The sequence below is a fragment of the Tamandua tetradactyla genome, chromosome 8 (assembly GCF_023851605.1).
Source record: "Tamandua tetradactyla isolate mTamTet1 chromosome 8, mTamTet1.pri, whole genome shotgun sequence".
Taxonomy (NCBI): Eukaryota; Metazoa; Chordata; class Mammalia; order Pilosa; family Myrmecophagidae; genus Tamandua; species Tamandua tetradactyla.
Genome location: NC_135334.1, coordinates 90,239,833 through 90,258,093, shown reverse-complemented (window position 1 = coordinate 90,258,093; position 18,261 = coordinate 90,239,833). Strand labels below are relative to the sequence as shown.

At 35.4% G+C, this 18,261-nt stretch overlaps 1 protein-coding gene across 3 annotated transcripts in view; it reads right to left on the bottom strand.

Annotated features, from left to right (window-relative positions):
- Nucleotides 1-18,261, bottom strand: part of PDE3B (phosphodiesterase 3B) — a 212,438-nt gene that overhangs the window by 8,443 nt on the left and 185,734 nt on the right. For all 3 annotated transcript variants that reach the window (XR_013156831.1, XM_077114071.1, XM_077114070.1), the window contains exons 12-14: nucleotides 11,791-11,990; nucleotides 6,692-6,895; nucleotides 4,493-4,654 (exon numbers count right to left, since the gene is read on the bottom strand). Coding sequence is in view for 2 of the 3 variants with exons in the window: in XM_077114071.1 (XP_076970186.1) it covers nucleotides 4,493-4,654; nucleotides 6,692-6,895; nucleotides 11,791-11,990 (566 nt within the window). In the remaining variant the exon portion in view is untranslated. The remainder of the gene's footprint in view (nucleotides 1-4,492; nucleotides 4,655-6,691; nucleotides 6,896-11,790; nucleotides 11,991-18,261) is intronic.

Below are 18,261 nucleotides of genomic sequence, written 5' to 3'. Positions count from 1 at the left end.
TAGAGGGAGGGGGCTGGGGACATAAATGAAATCAGAAAGAAAGATAGATGGTAAAGATCAAGATGGTATAATCTAGGAATGCCTAGCATGTATAATAATAGTGAAATGTACAATGTACAAATTTTAAAAATGTTTTTGCATGAGGAAGAACAAAGGAGTGTCATTATTGCAGGGTGCTGAAAATAGATGATAATTAATACTTTAAAATGTCACCTTATGTGTGAGACTAAAGCAAAAAATGTTTATTTGTTACAAAATTTATATTTTGACTAGAGTATTTCCTAATATAACTCATGTAGATAGTTTGATTGAATGTCATAAGTACTTGGAATCTCAGGTAGGACATGAGATTTTGTTAGTTTGTCCAAAGTGATGCCCTGATGAATCCCAGAGTGATTTGATCAGTGACTAGAAAAGTGTTTGCAAGCCCCCTTCGGGGAATGGTGAGAGTGGGGAGAAATTCAACTTCCCCAAGTTGAATTCCTGATATTCTCACAAGCAGTGTGGACAACCAAAGCTATAGGCTGAGCCTCCAGTCTTGGGGGTTGTTCATATGAAACTTAACCCCACAAAGGATATGTCAAGTCTACTTAAAATTTAGGCTTAAGAGTCATCCCCAAGAGAGCCTCTTTTGTTGCTCAGATGTGGCCTCTCTCTCCAGCCAACATGACGAGCAGTCTTACCACCCTCCCCTTCTCTGCGTGGGACATGACTCGCAGGGGTGTGGACCTTCCTGGCAACGTGGGACAGAGATCCTGGAATGAGCTGAGACTCAGCATCAAAGGACTGAGAAAAACCCTAGAAGGAGCTGAGAATTAACATCAAGGGATTGAGAGAACCTTCTCGACCAAAGGGGGAAGAGTGAAATGAGACTGTCAATGGCTGAGAGATTCCAAACAGAGTCGAGAGGTTATCCTGGAGGTTATTCTTATGCATTAAGTAGATATCACCTTGTTGTTCAAGATGTAGCAGAGAGGCTGGAGGAAGCTGCCTGAAAATGTGGAGCTGTGTTCCAGTAGCCATGTTTCTTGATGATGATTGAACAATGATATAGCTTTCACAATGAGACTCTGTGAATGTGAAAACCTTGTGTCTGATGCTCCTTTTAGCTACTATATCAACAGAAGAGTAGAACATATGGAATAAAAATAAATAATAGGGGGAACAAATGTTAAAATAAATTTAGTTTGAAATGCTAGTGGTAAATGAAACCAAGGGGTAAGGGGTATGGTATGTATAATCTTTTTTTTCTCTGTTATCATTTTATTTCTTTTTCTGTTGTCTTTTTATTTCTTTTTCTAAATCGATGCAAATGTTCTAAGAAATGATGAATATGCAACTATGTGATGATATTAAGAATTACTGATTGTATATGTAGAATGGAATGATATCTTAATGTTTTGTTTGTTAATTTTTTTAATTAATAAAAAAAGTTAAAAAAAATAAGTATCAGAATTTTACTAATATCCTGAAAAATTCTATAATGCAAACTGTGTTTTCTCCTTCTCTGTGTGGGGAGGGAGGGGAATAGTACAATGCAAACTTTTTTTAATAGCAGAATCATTTAACCTAATGAATCTAAATTTAAAAATCAATATGTAAAATAGATAGTAGTAGACCTACTGTGGTTCGGGTGAGGATTCTGGACCTAGAGCCCCAACTGCCTGCTATCTGATACTTTTCCACTGTGGTCTAGGGTGCTGGAGAGCCCAATTAAAGCCTCTGATTGGGGGCAAGCTCTGTGCCCCATTTCTTCATGTGTAAAATTTGAATAATAACCTACCTTTTAGGGTTGCTCTGAGGGTGAAAAGCAATACTACATAAAATGCTCAGCAGAGTGCTGGGCATTCAGTGAATGATAAACTATTAACACTTGAATACGTAGTGTCTGACCTGGCTGGGAATGAATATGCCCCACAAGGCACAAATTCTGCAGGCGAGCCGTATCTATCTGTGATGAGCCAGCACGGCCCTGAGGGAACAACCAGAAACTGTTCCAGTGATTAACTTTCCCTGTGATTAAAAATCTACTATGTATAAAAGAGGTTTGGAGAATGGGAGATTCAGAGGAAGCAAAGTCCACCAGCCAGTGACCTTTGGAGATGAAGAAGGAAAACGCCTCCCAGGGAGCTTCATAAAACAGGAAGCCAGGAGAAGAAGCTAGCAGATGATGCTGTGTTCACCATGTGCCCTTCCAGATGAGAGAGAAACCCTGAACTTCATCGGCCTTCTTGAACCAAGGTATCTTTCCTTGGATGCCTTAGATTGGACATTTCTATAGACTTGTTTTAATTGGGACATTTTCTCAGCCTTGGAACTGTAAACTAGCATCTGATTAAATTCCCCTTTTTAAATGCCAAAAAAAAAAAAAATCTTCTATGACTTTATCTTCTGTGAGGAAAAAAACTGATTATTGTTTTTCAGAAAACATTTGGGTTTATCCACAGGACTCTGCAATTTCATAGGTATATCCCACAAGTTTGGCTTTCCTAGTTTGGCACTTAAAGGGATATAGGGGTATAAAAATAGCATTATTAGGTAATAAAAAGAAAAAATGTTGGACAAGATTAGAATTTTTTTAGCCATTTCAGATAATTGAAGGAAGTTTAATAACATAATCAGATTGAGAAGGAAATTTAATAATTCTGATGAGGGATGACCAAGACTTTCAGATATACTAGTACATCGAACCTTCATGCCAACTCTATATTGTAGAGTCAGATAACGTTACCCTCTTTTGATATGTGTCATCACATTTCAAGATTAAATGAAACTAGAAAAATTAAATGAAACTGTCTACAATAATGCAACATATTATTTTCAGGGTATTTCCAGATTTAGAAAGCTAGCATTTATAGGGCACTTATGTGCTAGGAGTTATTCTAGCCACTTTACTTATATTACTTCACTGAATCATCACAGCAACTTTATAAGAAGGTGCTATCATTATCCCTATTTTATCAATAATGAAACTGAGGCACAGAGAGGTACAGTAACTTACCCAAGGTCATGCTGCTGGTAAGGAAGAAAAGCCAGGATTCAAATGCTGGCATGGCTTCGAAGCTAATTTGATATGTATTATTCCTATACACTTTTAAAATAATTTATTATAAATTAGGTCTAAATGAACTTTCTAATGTATTTCCCAGAATTGATGCATTTTATAAAAAAGTGGCACTTCACATTTGTATTACAGATAATACAAAGACAGTATTTTATTTAGAATAAAGTTCATCTTTTGTGAACACAAGGTCTACTGGAGAACTTCAAAGCAGGCTTTAATTATCACTGAGAATGGAAATGGGAATATATAAACTGTTAATTATAATCTACAAACTGGGTTAATATGTATAACCATCTATTACCTAAAATTACACATAATTTAGTTCAAATTATTGTAAAATATTAATAATCTTGACTACCTATATATTTCCATGATTATATAGTATAGATTTTGTAACTTGTAAACAGCAGAGTATGTCTTATTGTATTGGGATGTTTAACCAAGATTGATGAAAGACAATGCACATTTACCAGTTTTTCAATATGATCTGTAGGTGATAAGGTATAAGAATTAAGTATGTGTGGTAGATGAGCTGGGTGAAAGACTGCATATTTATTGTCATCCAGTACAATTTGGGAATGAAAAGGTATGACAAGTAAGGATGCCGTGGTTAAATATGGGCAACTTCATAACTCCTAGAACAGGAGCAACTCATGGGAAGAAAGCCGCGTCACAAAGGCCTCACTTGTTTATCTTCCCTGATTATTAAGGTCAACAAGGATTCCCAAGGAATGCAATTCCCAAACCAAGAAGATGTACTTGATATTTTAGAGTCAACAAGAAGTTAGGCTTGTACTCTAGCTTTAGGGAACTTCAAAACTGGGGGAAAAAATGGTACAGATTCTGCAAAATAGCTGAGAAAGCGAAGATTTTTAAAGAAATGAGAAAAGGAAATAGTATGTTTATATTTTGAAATCCTTGGAAACCATTAAGCATCTGTTCTGTTCCCTTTTCAGCCCTCTAATTTCTTAATTTTTGCCTAGACTTTTGCATAGTCAATGTTTACATAGCAGGGTAGTAAAACTTTCTATATCAGAAGTTGAAAATGGGTTGATAGTCTTTAAGTACATTCTGAGTAAGTATACCCTGAATCACTTAAAAAACACTTCACCTGAAAATATTCTAGATTACAGACCCTCAAGGTTGAAAGGGACTTTGGAATCATAATGTAGTCAGCCTAACCTCATCTCTGGAATCAAGAGTACATTCAACCCACTCCAGAGAGGTAATAAGCTATTTTTAAAAAGTTTTTACAGCAAAGGCAAAAAAAAAAGCTAAGTAAATATTAAGAACCAGAGCAAATGCAGTAATTTCTAAACCCTTTGGCCAAAGTAACTCATATTTTAAGCACAATGTAGGTATCCAAATCCCAAAAAGTAGTTATGTGGCAGCTTTTAAAAATCCCACCAATCTCATGTTTTACCTTACCTGCTCATAAAATTCATTGACAATGCCTTCTGTCCATTTCAAATGCAAGTCCCGAACTTTTGCTGGGCCATTTATATCTGCCAGTTTGATGCACACCTGGCACACTAAAAGGCGATCATTTTCATTGCTCCATTCTATACCATTACTATTTACATCATTAGCCTATTTTGGAAAAAAAAGAATGATTTCAGGTTTTGAGGGCACAGGGATTTTCAACAAAATATCTTGATTGTTTCCTCTCCAAATGATAGAAAGAAATTTCAGTAAATTCTTCATTTAATCAGTTTATGCAGTAACATGAGATGTCCAAGGTCCTGGGTAAATTTCCTATTTGAAGTGTCATTGTGATTTTGTTTCATTGGAAGTAGGCTCTCTAAAATATATAACAAACCATGAGTTTTAATATTTGTGATTATAGAGAAGCATAATTTATAAATATATATATGTGCATATATATACACATGTACAAGTATGTATACATGATATCAATAAATCCTAAGAATTGTAGCTATTTGTCTCTACCTCAAAAAAGAACACTCAAGAAGCTAAGGAAAACTTGGCTCTAGCTATGAAAGACAATGTGATTAGCTGAAAGAACACAAGTCTCAAAGGGTGATCCCTATGGTTTCAAAATCTGACAGTCTAATTTAGTAATTTAGTGTGAATTTTGGAAAAAATACTTAACCTCTTTGGGTCTTAATTTCTTCATCTATAAAATAGCAAAAGTAATACTATCTAGCCATATTGTCATAAGGACTGATATATGAAAAATGCTAAGTAAATGGTAACTAACATTATTTAAATAAATGGTAATTATTATTTAGACAAATTACTATGCCTTTCAAGAACTCAAATTTCCTCTTGTAAAAAGTGAAGAAAACAGGTCAGATCAGTGGCTTCTGAACTTTAGTGTGATGGTTGGTTTTTTTTTTGCACCAAATCCTTTTGCTAAAGGAAATTTTGTGTAGAAGACTAACATAGAAACACATAAACGAACAGCTCTTTTGGTTGAAACTTGGTGCAACTGGCTCTAGAACCACTCATTTAACATTCTCCCAAGGGACTACAGAACAAGATATCTCTGAGGGGCAAAGATTCAAAACTATTTTGTTAGATATTGTTTTACCTGTAAAAACTTCTAGACTCTGATTTCAATACTTAGGAATTTTTATTATGAAATAAAAATAAAAGTTAATAGAATTCTACAACTATGAAATAATTTTAAAAGAACACTACACTTCCTCACTGATATTTACAAGTATTTTATTAAAATTAGAACAGAAGCATAAAACTAGTATTCCTTCTTTGTTTCCAGTTCCCCTACCCTGAAGGTACAGCTTCTTTTAGGTCACTGAAGTCATCAAGAAAGCAGCAGCTTCCTGCCAACAAAAGAAGGGGAAGCCTTCCCTTAGGATTCTAAAGCAGTGGTTCTCAACTTTTTTTTAACCCCAAATGTCTGAGGGATAGAACACACTTCCATTGGCACCACCATCATACTAAGGCAGTGATGATAGATTCCTTGGTTAATGTGAGTTCTTCGAAGGCAGGGACTTTGACGTGTTCTTTCCTCATTTTTCCCTAGTTTAGTGGGCAATCCCAAAAAACAGTTGTTGAATGAGTGAATTATTCTCAAGTGGATGGGAGGAGAATTCTCCTCTCCCTCACTAACTAGTTAAGAACCACTAATATAAAGATGTAATAGGTTAGGGAGTTAGCTATAACTGGCTTTTTAGGAACACATCTTTAATTCCATAATACCTTAGTTGGCAATGGTGCACAACTTTCTAAAATCTACCCACAGAATCTTTTGACATAATTAATTAGTTTATCACTAAGTGAAAGAAATCCTCAACAATATATCTAGGTGTCAAAAAGAAAATATAAGGGTGCATGGGTGGTTCAAGTGGTAGAATGCTCGCCTTCCATGCAGGAGACCTGGGTTCGATTCCTAGACGATGCACCCCCCCCACCCCACCCCCAAAAAAGGGAAACTGAGCAAGCAATACGATTTTAGAATATTTTACCATAACAATAAAAATGTTTTACTTTAAAATACAGGTATACGTACTATCTTATATCAGATACTTGTGAGTTCATGTATAGTACTGATTCTAACTTAATATTAAAAACACCTTTTATCTGTAACACTGGCAATAATTATTTCCATTTTTGAGATCAGGCTTAACATGCATAACAAACCTTAGCATTGAATTCAGCAAGGAAATCAAAATGCTTTTTAAGGTCTGTGGCAAGGATTGCTTCGATGACTAAAAAACGAAAGCGTTTGAATTCCACATGATCAAGATTAAGAAGAAAGTTGTATTCTGGGCAAGAAAGATATAGATTCCAAGCTGATGCAGCATGATGATTTTCCAGAACAGATCTGTCATTGTACAAAACTGCCTAAAAAAGAATAAAGAAAAAATGAGGCAGATATATATTAAACTTTAATAAATAAAGAGAATTAGGACCAGGCTAGAAGAACACACACAATGAGTACTTACTATCTGCCAGGCATTTTAGCTGGTATTTTAATACCTATGAAAGAGGGTTGTGATGATTTTATACATGAGTAGAATGAAGTGCAAAGAAGTTAAGATAAATTTTCCTTCCAGAATATATATCAAGTAAGTGAAATGGTTAGTTTTGGAAACCAGATTTATTTGTCTCCCAAGTCCACCCTCTTTCTAGACACCATACTTCGATATTCTAAGAGATGTAAAATTGATACTTGAAACCTATTTCATTCAATTAGTAAACCATCTCAGATAAGGTTTTTAGGGATATAGAGTAGGTTTTGGGGTATGTCTCTATCCTCTGGCCAATATGGAGTCAATGGTGGAGGTGACCCAAGAAGAGAAAGAAGGGGTGCCGCTCAGGGAGGGTCAGAGACCCACATATCTGAGGAGGACTCATCCTGTTCTCCCAACTGACACAGTGCCTGGGAGTAGGAGAGAAGCGTGAAACTGATAAAAGCACAAATCCTCTGCTTTTAACAGTCTGAAAGGGCCTGGGACCACTCATTTTTAATCCTTCTCATTCTGGTGCAGACCCTGCAGTCCTCCTCAGTACCCTAGGACTGACTATGGGATACAGATTCAAAGCCACTGGACTGTAGAATTTCTAAGCCATCTTCTACCTACAAATTAATCCATTTTAAAAATTACTGAGTAAGCATGCTAATTATTAAATGAACTCCACAGTGAGGTTGTGCTAAAGGCTAAGGATTAAAATAGAAAACCCATCCCTGTTTTCGTGGAGCTCACTGTCTAAAGAGAAAGAAGGACAGATAAAAAAAAATAGAATGCAATCAGTTAAAATAGATAGGCTGAGAGCCAAAATAAATACCTCTACTTATTTGTGAAAGTTAGCTATAGCCTAGATTAAACAGAGATGCATAACATCATTAGATGTTTTAAGCAATGATAAATTATATAATGAGCCCCATAAAGGTACTTCATACTAGCCCTAATACCACTTACAAATATCACAAATCCCAAAGAAAAAGTAAGCTTCAAAGACTCCCTAAGGGATCAAGTAACATTTAAGAGTGATTTGAATAATTTGTGCTCAAATATGATGAAGACTTAAAGACTATCAGAATAGCTCTGTCTTTTCAGAAAGGAGGAGTTGAACTCCTAGCTCAATAAATCATAATGTACAACAAGTTCCTTATGAAGCTAGCTGACTTAATAAACTCTGTTAGCGAAATCATTAAAGAAATGAGTAAGTTCATAATCCCTTCAACATGGGAATAGGGTATCTCTCTGGGCTTCTACCTATGTTTCATCTGCCCATTTTTGTCCATATGCTTTCCATTTCTAGAAATTTTAGGAAATTTCTAATTTATGGTGATAATACATTGCCATCCATTTTCTCTATTGTAATGAGCTTGAAGTCTGAATTTTTTTAACAATCATTTTAATAAGTCCCCATGAAGAAAGGGCAAAAATGCATATGTTTAGTCACCATTTCACCATCTTGATCCAGAATTTGGGGGACAAAACATATCTATGATTGCCTCAGATTTACACATCTCAACTTAAAATTTTATTTCATTTTAACCTACTTATCAAAATAAAATATTCTAGAAATTCTAACATTTCAAGCACCAACCTTCATCTTTTAGCCAACTTTTCATTTGAAAACAGCTCAAAAATCTCTTAAGAGTTTTAATACAGATATCCCTCTAGGGTAAGCCTAATTTTAAGTGTTACACCTTCTTTTATGGCATGGATTCAAAATAATCCTCCCGTATCTTCCAAGTATGCTTTTTCGCACAGGAATGAAGAGGGATGCTGGGTCCAACTGGTAGCACTGTACACTACGGTCTCTATAGGCCACAGGATAGATACTATCTTCACCAATTATGGACAAATTAAACCCAGAGAGTTCCCAAAGATGAGAAAACCTACTTTATTACCTGACCATTCTAAGCCCCAGGCTTTGACCAGAGAGCCCTTATCTCACAAGCAATAATTGAAAAAAGGCCTCATGAATTTAGCTACTTTGGAAGAACAGAGTAAATTTCAGATAAGTTAGTGTCCCACAGAACAAATAATTCAGGCAATCTTCAATATTCAACAATATTTAATGAATTACTCTTGTGTGTCAGTAATTTTGAGGTATTAGGGAATAAAAGAAACCAAAATCTGTGCCCTCATGGAGCTTTATATTCCACTGAGGAAGGGTAGATAATAAAATATAATACAGGGCAGGCAATGGTGGCTCAGTGGCAGAGTTCTCACCTGCCATGCCCAAGACCTGGGTTCAGTTCCTGGTGCCTGCACACGTTGAAAAAAAAAAAATATATATATATATATATATATATACACACATAATATACAGTATCCCTTCCACATTACAGGGGTTAGGGGCGCAGTGCACCCATGTTCTGGAAAAGCCATGTAAAAATTTTAGGCCCTCTCTTTGTGCCAAAGAAATCTGAAGTTTTTCTTTTTCTTTTATGGGATGTAAAATATGAATTAAGTATTTGGTCATAGGCTATATGTAGGTCAATGTTAAGTTAAAAAACTATGAAAAAGAAACAAAAATATGACATATGAAACTAAAAAAGAAACTGTGCATATTTATGACATTAAAAGATAAAATATGTTGATATTATACAATTCTACACATGCATTTTATGCACTTCTTAGTTTCTAAACCTTTTCTGTGTTGTCTGCTGACCTTTGTGAATCATCTGCAGCTTCCACAAAACTCCCCCAAAATTCCCATTTAATTTCTTTCTTTTAATTCCTTCTACATTGTGACTTTCCCCATCCTGGTTTCAATATATTGCAGGGAATAAGCAAGGACACTTGGTGAAGTTTTTCATAGTTGAACTCTAATCAATCTCTCTTCCATTCTAACACTAATCTTTGCTTCATCTATTGACAATCCTTAATGAGAAGTTAGAAATAACATAAATATTGATATGTTCGGACAGTGTTTGAATTAAGGCAACCATTTTGGGTATGCAACTTGTATAAATTGTATTCATGTATCATTGTCTCAAATGATATGCATGTAAGAGCAGTAAGACTTCTAGACTTCTCTCACCAGCAGGATCCCTGAAAGAGAGTTAATGAGCAATTCCGACTCACTGATACCCCAGGCAAATGAAAGAATGAATAAAAGTGGAGTGGGCTGAAATAGTATAGAATTTTTATCTGCATGATATCTGCTTCAACAACTTCTCATACCACATAAAACAGTAGAAAACATACAAATATGAGTGGAGATAGGTTTCTTCCTGCCATTCGAGGGTGGTTATAGGTTCTGATGTAGTAATATTTGTTAAGAACCAACTAAGTTCCCTGACTGATGCTAGTATTTTCATATATATTATCTCATTTAACACTCACAATATTAAATTAGGTAGAAACTTTGATGGAGTGACATTTCAGACTCCACTGTATATAGTGCTATTGTGTCAAGAAATTTCCTTATATTATCTCTTTTTACCCTTAATCATACAAGGTACATATTTTGAGACACAGAGATCAGGGTAAATTGCCTAAGGTCACACAGCTAATAAGTGATTTAAGAAGGAATCAAACACAGGCTCTTTCTTGATTCTACGTCCACTGCTTTTTCCACTATACCATTATTTCCCCAGGTCTATGATTCTCCAAAGGACTAGGCTTTTCAAAGATTATGAAGTGTTAAGTGAGAGAGAATGGGTATCTGATTCTTGGAGAATTATCTTGCAATTGGAGAAATACATGCTCCTGAAAGTTTCTCCTAAATGAATTATTACAAATTGAAATTTATCAAAAAGTTACTTGTGGAAATCATGAGCTATTAACAAATATAGTCTCATTGAAAAAAAAAAAAGAATCACAGAGCCCTTTTAACCTATTTACTTTTTCTCTGTTTCTCTTTCTCCTTCTGTCCACCCCACTCACAATGAATGTCTCATAACGAATCCTGCTCTTGTTCTGGTGAGAGACGTGAGAGTGTGTGCAAGAGACAGATGTGAGAAAAGGAGCACAGAAGATGGAGCAATAAACTGAAGAAGTCAGATCAATTCAGCAGTTATTGAACACCTCCTCTTTGTTAAGGAACAAGGTTGGGAAACACAAAGACGACATTTGGGGATTCACCAGCCTAAACAAAGAACCACAACTATAGTAAATTCTACCTAGATCCAAGTATTTTGTTCCAAGTCCTAATGTTTAAAGCCTATTACAATTACAGTATCCATTTGAGGGAACTCCTACTCTTTACGCAAATTGTGACCCCAACATTTTGTACCTTATCAGCTGCACTGGATATAAAAATGATATTGTACTAGAAGAATTTTTACTTCACTAACATGCTCAGAGCTAAAAGATTTGGGATCTGGGTATTAAGCCATGTCTTAGGAGAAAAAGAGGACAGCGACAAGAAAAAATAATAGCTATGAAAAAAAAAAATAATAGCTCTGCTCAACCATTATAGCTTTTGGCCATACAAAGAACCTGGCCAGAAAGAGGAATAAGTCTCAGGTCTAGTGAAAGAATTTTATAAATTTGATCAAAGGAAAAAAATACAGACATCAAAGACTCCAGAAATTTACAAAGAGCTAAGTCACTATTTCATGAACTAATTGTTTCTTTTCTAGTTGAAGAAGGTTATTTTTTCCTAATTCCCTAGCACACATCATTTCAATACTGTGTGCTATTATCCAATTGATTACAGTGGAATGACCACATGATTCAATTAAAGAATGGCTTACAAAGCACTTTACATCCATGCAGCATGGATGTAAAATTTCAGAATTACTCTAAACTTTCTGAAGAAGTGCTTCTTACCTGAGGGGCATTTGTAGCCACGAGAAATGCATTTGTCCGCCCTGGGTGATCATAATCGTGCATAGCAGCTGCCACATACAGAGCCATCAACTCCAATGCAGGAATGTTTGAAGACAGGCAGCCGTAGCTCTCATCTGGAATAGAGCAGCTCTTTGAGGAAATGTAAGCAATTCGCCCAGGGTTAACTCGACAATCAGAATCTGAAGAAAAAGAAATAGGAAAATAGACCAGTATTAGCATATAACCTCACCACAATTATGCTAAGGAAGGGGTTCTGCATAGGTAATATAATTACTGTCTTTCATTTAACTTACCTAAGAAATAGACTCTATTTAGAAACATGTTCCTTAAAGAGGAACAGTAGTTAAGTTCAACCCTCAAGTAATTACCTTTACAGAATATGAAAGGATTATCATGCCAGTTTGATGCTGTGTTACACAGGCTACTAAAAACAACAAAAACAAAAACTCTGATTTCTAAACATTTGTTTTTTAAGAGCTAAATATGATGGTCAAGGAATAGGAGGCGACAAGAAAAAGCAATACCAGAGAATAAAATTTGATGAAAGAGAGATTTAGGAACTTAATATATTACCAGCATATTTGTCAACATAGATGCTGTCCTAGCTGAAAGGATTATGAGCCCTAGAAAAGACATGTTTTAATCCTGATCCAATCTTGGGGAAGCAGCAACTCTTTAACCCTGATTCAATAATGTAGTTTGGAAACTTTTCATTAGATTATCTCCAAGGAGATGTTACTTACTCAGTTGTGGGTATTAACCTTTGATTACAGGGATATAACGCCACCCGTTCCAGGTGGGTCTTGATTAATTTACTGGAATTCTTTAAAAGAAGAAACATTTAGGAGAGAGTTCCTTTTTAGAGCCATAAGAACCACAAGAGCCCACACAGCCAGAGAACTTAGGATATGAAGAAGGAAAATGTCCCTGGGGGAGCTTCATGAAATAAGAAGCCTGGAGAGAAAGCAAGCAGACGTCGCCATGTGCCTTTCCCGTTGAGAGAAAGACCCTGAACTTCATCAGCCTTTCTTGCATGAAGATGCCTTAATTTGGACATTTTTATAGACTAGCTTTAATTGGGACATTTTCACCGCCTTAGAACTGTAAATTTGCAACTTAATGAATTCCCTTTTATAAAAGCCACTCCATTTCTGATATATTGCATTCTGGTATGTAGCAAACTAGAACGGATCATTTTAAAACCTTATCCAGAAAGATTACCTTTCATTTGTAGCCCTGACTATAATCTCTCTAACATCTTTTGTTTTTTTTAACCTTTCAAGAAGCCCCTATTAGGATAATGGAAAGAAAAACTAGGGAAAATGAAAAGGCATAGAAAACTATAGAATGTCTCAGTCAGTGTAACTTTAGTTTAATCCTCTTTAATTCTAAATATTTTTGGCGTCTCAATACCTTACCATTAGTTTATTTTTCTATTTTGGTGGACTTATCTATCTACTGGTCACGCTAGTATTTTTGCTAAACAGATCTTAAGAAATTGTAAGAAGGAAAACGAAACTACAGATTAAACAACAGTAAACAAACAAACATATTTTAGAGATACAAAATTTCATCGGTTACGCTCACCAGTGGAACTCAGGAATATGATCTGGCTTGTCACAGGTTAAAATGATTTTTTTCTCACAATACAGTTGACTCAACATATGTCATCATGAGAATTTTTTAACATAATGACTTTAATGTACACTAGCAACAAAAATATCTGAGTATCTTCATACTGTCTAAATTATGTTTTTGCACCTAAATTGAGTTTTAGTGTCACCAAACACTAGAGCTATTTTTAAAATAATTAAAACAAAAAATTATTAAAAATTATAAAAACAGAGACACTTAAATGTATGAATAAGGATTTATGTAAACATTCAAATATCGAGTACGAAGACTTTAGTTATCAACATCAGAGCCAATAATTTGAATTTTTTCCATGTTATATGTATTCTAAATTTCCCCTAGAATTTAAAAAATATATTTAAAATGCCAATAATAGCAAAAGACGTCCTTTTTAAAGTTAACAATCGTTTAGACTTGACATATTAGAATCTTAATAAAGTAGTTTATATATATTTAATATGAAATTAACAGCATGAAAAATAAAAAGCTGGCAAGGACTTACATTAACCAATCCATTTATTTGAAATGAATTAAAAGGTCTTGGTCTTCTTGTTGAAATCAATTGGGTTTGAAAATGTAAGGGTTTATTTTTAGACACTTAATTTTTTTCCATTGATCTGTTTATCTCTAAAGCAATACCAAACTGTTTTGATAACTGTAGTTTTGCAGTAAGTTTTGAAATTGGGAGTATGTCTTCCAACTTTGTTTTTCTTTTGGAATCAAGACCAATTCCTTTAATTGGCTGGTTAATTTAGATGGAGGCCTCAGTAAAAGGCATCCAGATTGGAAAGGAAGAAGTAAAACTATCTCTATTTTCAGATTTCATTACCTTGTAAAATTTAGGAAATCCACTAAAAAATTATTAGAACTCATCATCAAAGGTACAGGGTACAAGATCAATATGTAAAAATCATTTGTATTGCTTCATGCTAGTAATGAACAATCAAAAAATGAAACAAAGAAAGTAATTACATTTAAAATGTCATAAAAAAGAATAAACTACTTAGGAATAAACAACAAAACAAATTCAAACTGTTGCTGTGAAACTGCAAAACACTGCTGTAAAAGATTAAAGAAGATATAAATAAATGAAAAATATCCCTTATTCATGTATCAGAAGACTCAATATTATTAACATGGCAATATTCCAAATATTGATCTACAGATTCAATGCAACCCTAATCAAAACCCCACCTGTCTTTATATGGAAATTGCAAATTGATCCTAAAATTTATATGGACATGCAAGGGGATCCAGAATTAGCCAATACAATCTTGAAAAAGAAAAACAAAGTTGGAAGACTCATTTTCAAAATTAACTACAAGACTACAGTTATCAAGATAGTTTGGTACTGCCATAGGGATAAACATATAAATAGTGGAAAAGAATTAAGAGTCTAAAAATAAACCCTCACATTTTTAAAAATTTATTTATTAATCTAAAAAAAATTAACAAACCAAATAAAACATTAACATATACAATTAGTAATTCACAATATCATCACTTAGTTGCATATTCATCATTTCTTAGAACATTTGCATCAATTCAGAAAAAGAAATAAAAAGACAATAGAAAAAGAAATAAAACAAAAACAGAAAAGAAAAAAAAGATTATACCAACCATACCCCTTACCCTTAGCTTTCATTGATCATTAGCATTTCAAACTAAATTTATTTTAGTATTTGTTCCCCCTATTAGTTATTTTTATTCCGTATGTTCTACTCTTCTGTTGATATAGTAGATAAAAGGAGCATCAGACACAAGGTTTTCACAATCACACAGTCACACTGTGAAAGCTATATGGTTATACAGTCATCTTCAAGAATCAAGGCTACTGGATTACAGTTCAATAGTTTCAAATATTTCCTTTTAGCTATTCGAATACACTGCGCCCCTCCTGAGCAATACCTTCCCCTTCCTGCTCCCTGTAGGCTATCGCCAGGGCATAAAGGCTCGGGTCGCTTACCTCCATACCCAGGCTACATCCACCCCCAGACCATACATTCACACAATCCCACCCCACCAGCTCTGAGCTCTCTGCACAGGTACATCAGTTTACCACACTCCTAGACCTGCACATGTGCACAGACCCCAGTCATACCCCTTTAGCTCTGGGAAAGCACTGACTGGTGCAGCCAGGTCACATCCACCCTCAGCCCAAGCAGGCATAACGCTGACCCACCGCCATAAGCTCTGAGTATGTGCACACAGAGCCCTGTGCCCTAGACCAGTGTACACCAGGGCTACTGACCCCAGACCATGCACCAGCACAGCTACATCCTCCCTGGCTCCAGGGCACCAATGTTCACAGGCACCAGTGTAGCATCCCCAGCCTGCACCTATACCTGCACTGCAACGCATCACCCCACTACTGTGTCACGCCCAGTGTCCTGCATCCTGCTACACACCCAACCCGGAAACACAAGGCTTTAGACTACTAAAGGAAATCAATTTCCAAAGTAAATCAATCAAGATATTTACATACAGCAAAAACAACAGAAGATCACTAAGCATATCACAATGCAGACAGATAGAGCCCAGCCTAACGACCAAACTAAAACACCAGAGGAGACAGAGACGTTGGAACAATAAACAAACTCTACTAAATAAAGTGGGATGGCGAATGACATAAAGGAGATCAAGAAGACAGTAGGAGAGCATAGAGAGGAATTTAAAAGAATATACAGAAAATTAGCAGATATCACAGAGATGAGAGATTCTGTTGACCAAATGGAAAACATACTGAAGACACACAGCAGATTTGAAGAGGCAGAAGAAAGAATAGGTGAACTAGAGGACAGAATAAATGATTTCGAACATTCAAAACAGCGAATGGCAAAAAAGACGGAAAAATTTGAATTGAATCTGAGGGAAATGACAGACAAAAAAAAAAAGCACACAAATAAAAGAATCATTGCTGTCCGAGAAGGAGAAGAGAGGAGTAAAGGACTAGGAAAAGTAGCTGAGGATATATTGCAGGCAAACTTCTTAACCCTTATAAAGAACATAAATATGCAAGTCAAAAAAAGCTCAACAAACTATTAACAGAATAAATCCAAATAGGCCTTCCCAAAACACATACTAATCAGTCTGTAAAACGTTGAAGAGAAGCAGAAAATTCTCAAAGTGGCAAGAGAGAAACTATCTACTACATACAAGGGAAACCATGTAAGACTGAGTTCAGACTACTCAATAGGCACCATGGAGTCAAGAAGGCAGTGATATGATATATTTAAGATTCTGAAAGAGAGAGACCTCCAGCCAAGAATTCTGTACCCAGCCAAATTGTCCTTCAAAACTGAGGGAGAGATTAAAATTTTCACAGACAAATCCTGAAAGAATCTGTCAATAAGAGACTGGCCCTACAAGAAATACTAAAGGGAGTTCTGCCAGCTGAAAAAAAGACAGGAGAGGGAGGTCTGGAGGAGGACACAGAATTGGAGAGTACCAGTAAGGCTAACCTAAAGATAAAAAGAGAAAGAGGGAAAAAGAATACACAGGTTTGACAGAAAAAATCCAAAAGATAAGATGGTGGATTCAAGAAACACCTTTTCAGTAATAACTTTGAATGTCAACAGACTAAACTTACCAATTAAAAGATACAGATTGGCAGAATGGATTAAGAAATAAAACACAGTTATATACTTCTAACAACAGATTCAGCTTAGATGCAAGAACACAAATAGATTGAAAGTGAAAGGACGGAAAAAGATGTTCCAAACAAGTTGTAATCAAAAGAAAGCAGGAGTAGCTGTACTAATATTGGACAAAATAGACCTAAATGTAAAGACATCATAAGAGACAAAGAAAGACACTATTCATTAATTAAAGGGACAATTCACCAAGAAGAAATAACAATAATAAATGTTTATGCTCCCAATCAAGGAGCTTCAAAGTACGTGAGACAGACATTGGCAAAACTAAAGGGAGCAATAGATATTTCAACAATAATAGTAGAAGGCTTCAATACACCACTCTCCTCTATAGATAGAGAAACCAGACAGAAGGTCAACAAGGAAATAGAGAAGTTAAACACTTGATAAATTAATTGGATCTAAGAGACATATATAGGTCACTGCACCCTGGAACACCAGGATATATATTGTTCTCTAGCTCTCATGGAACATTCTCCAGGATAGATTACATGCTGGGGCACAAAAAAGGTCTTTCTAAATTTAAAAACACTGAAATTATTCAAAGCACTTTCTCTGATCATAATGGAATGAAGCTGGATCTCTATAACTACCAAAGAACAAGAATATTCACAAATATATGGAGATTAAAAAACACACTTTTAAACAACCAGTGGACCAAAGAAGAAATTGCTAGAGAAATCAGTAGCTATCTGGAGATGAATGAAAATGAGAATACAATATATCAGAACTTATAGGATGCAGCAAAGGCTATGCTAAGAGGTCAATTTATTGCCCTAAATACCTATATTAAAAAACAAGAAAGAGCAAAATTTGAGGACTTAACTGCTCACCTCGAGGAATTTGAGAAACAACAGCAAACTAACCTGGCATGGGAGATGATTCCCAGGGATGAGTCTGGCCCTGGCACTGTGGAATTAACAAGTTCATCCTGACCAAAAGGAGGAAAAGAAGTGTAACTAATAAAGTATCAGTGGCAGAGAGAGTTCAAATAGAGTCAAGAGGCTACTCTGGAGGCTGCTCTTACACAAGATTCAGTTAGATATTGCTACCTATCATAACTTGCTAAACCCCAACCAGGACCATTCCAAGCAATCCTAAAGAACACCTAGGGCAATATATAAGATTCCACAAGGGTTCCATGCACTAGAGTAACTTTCCAGAA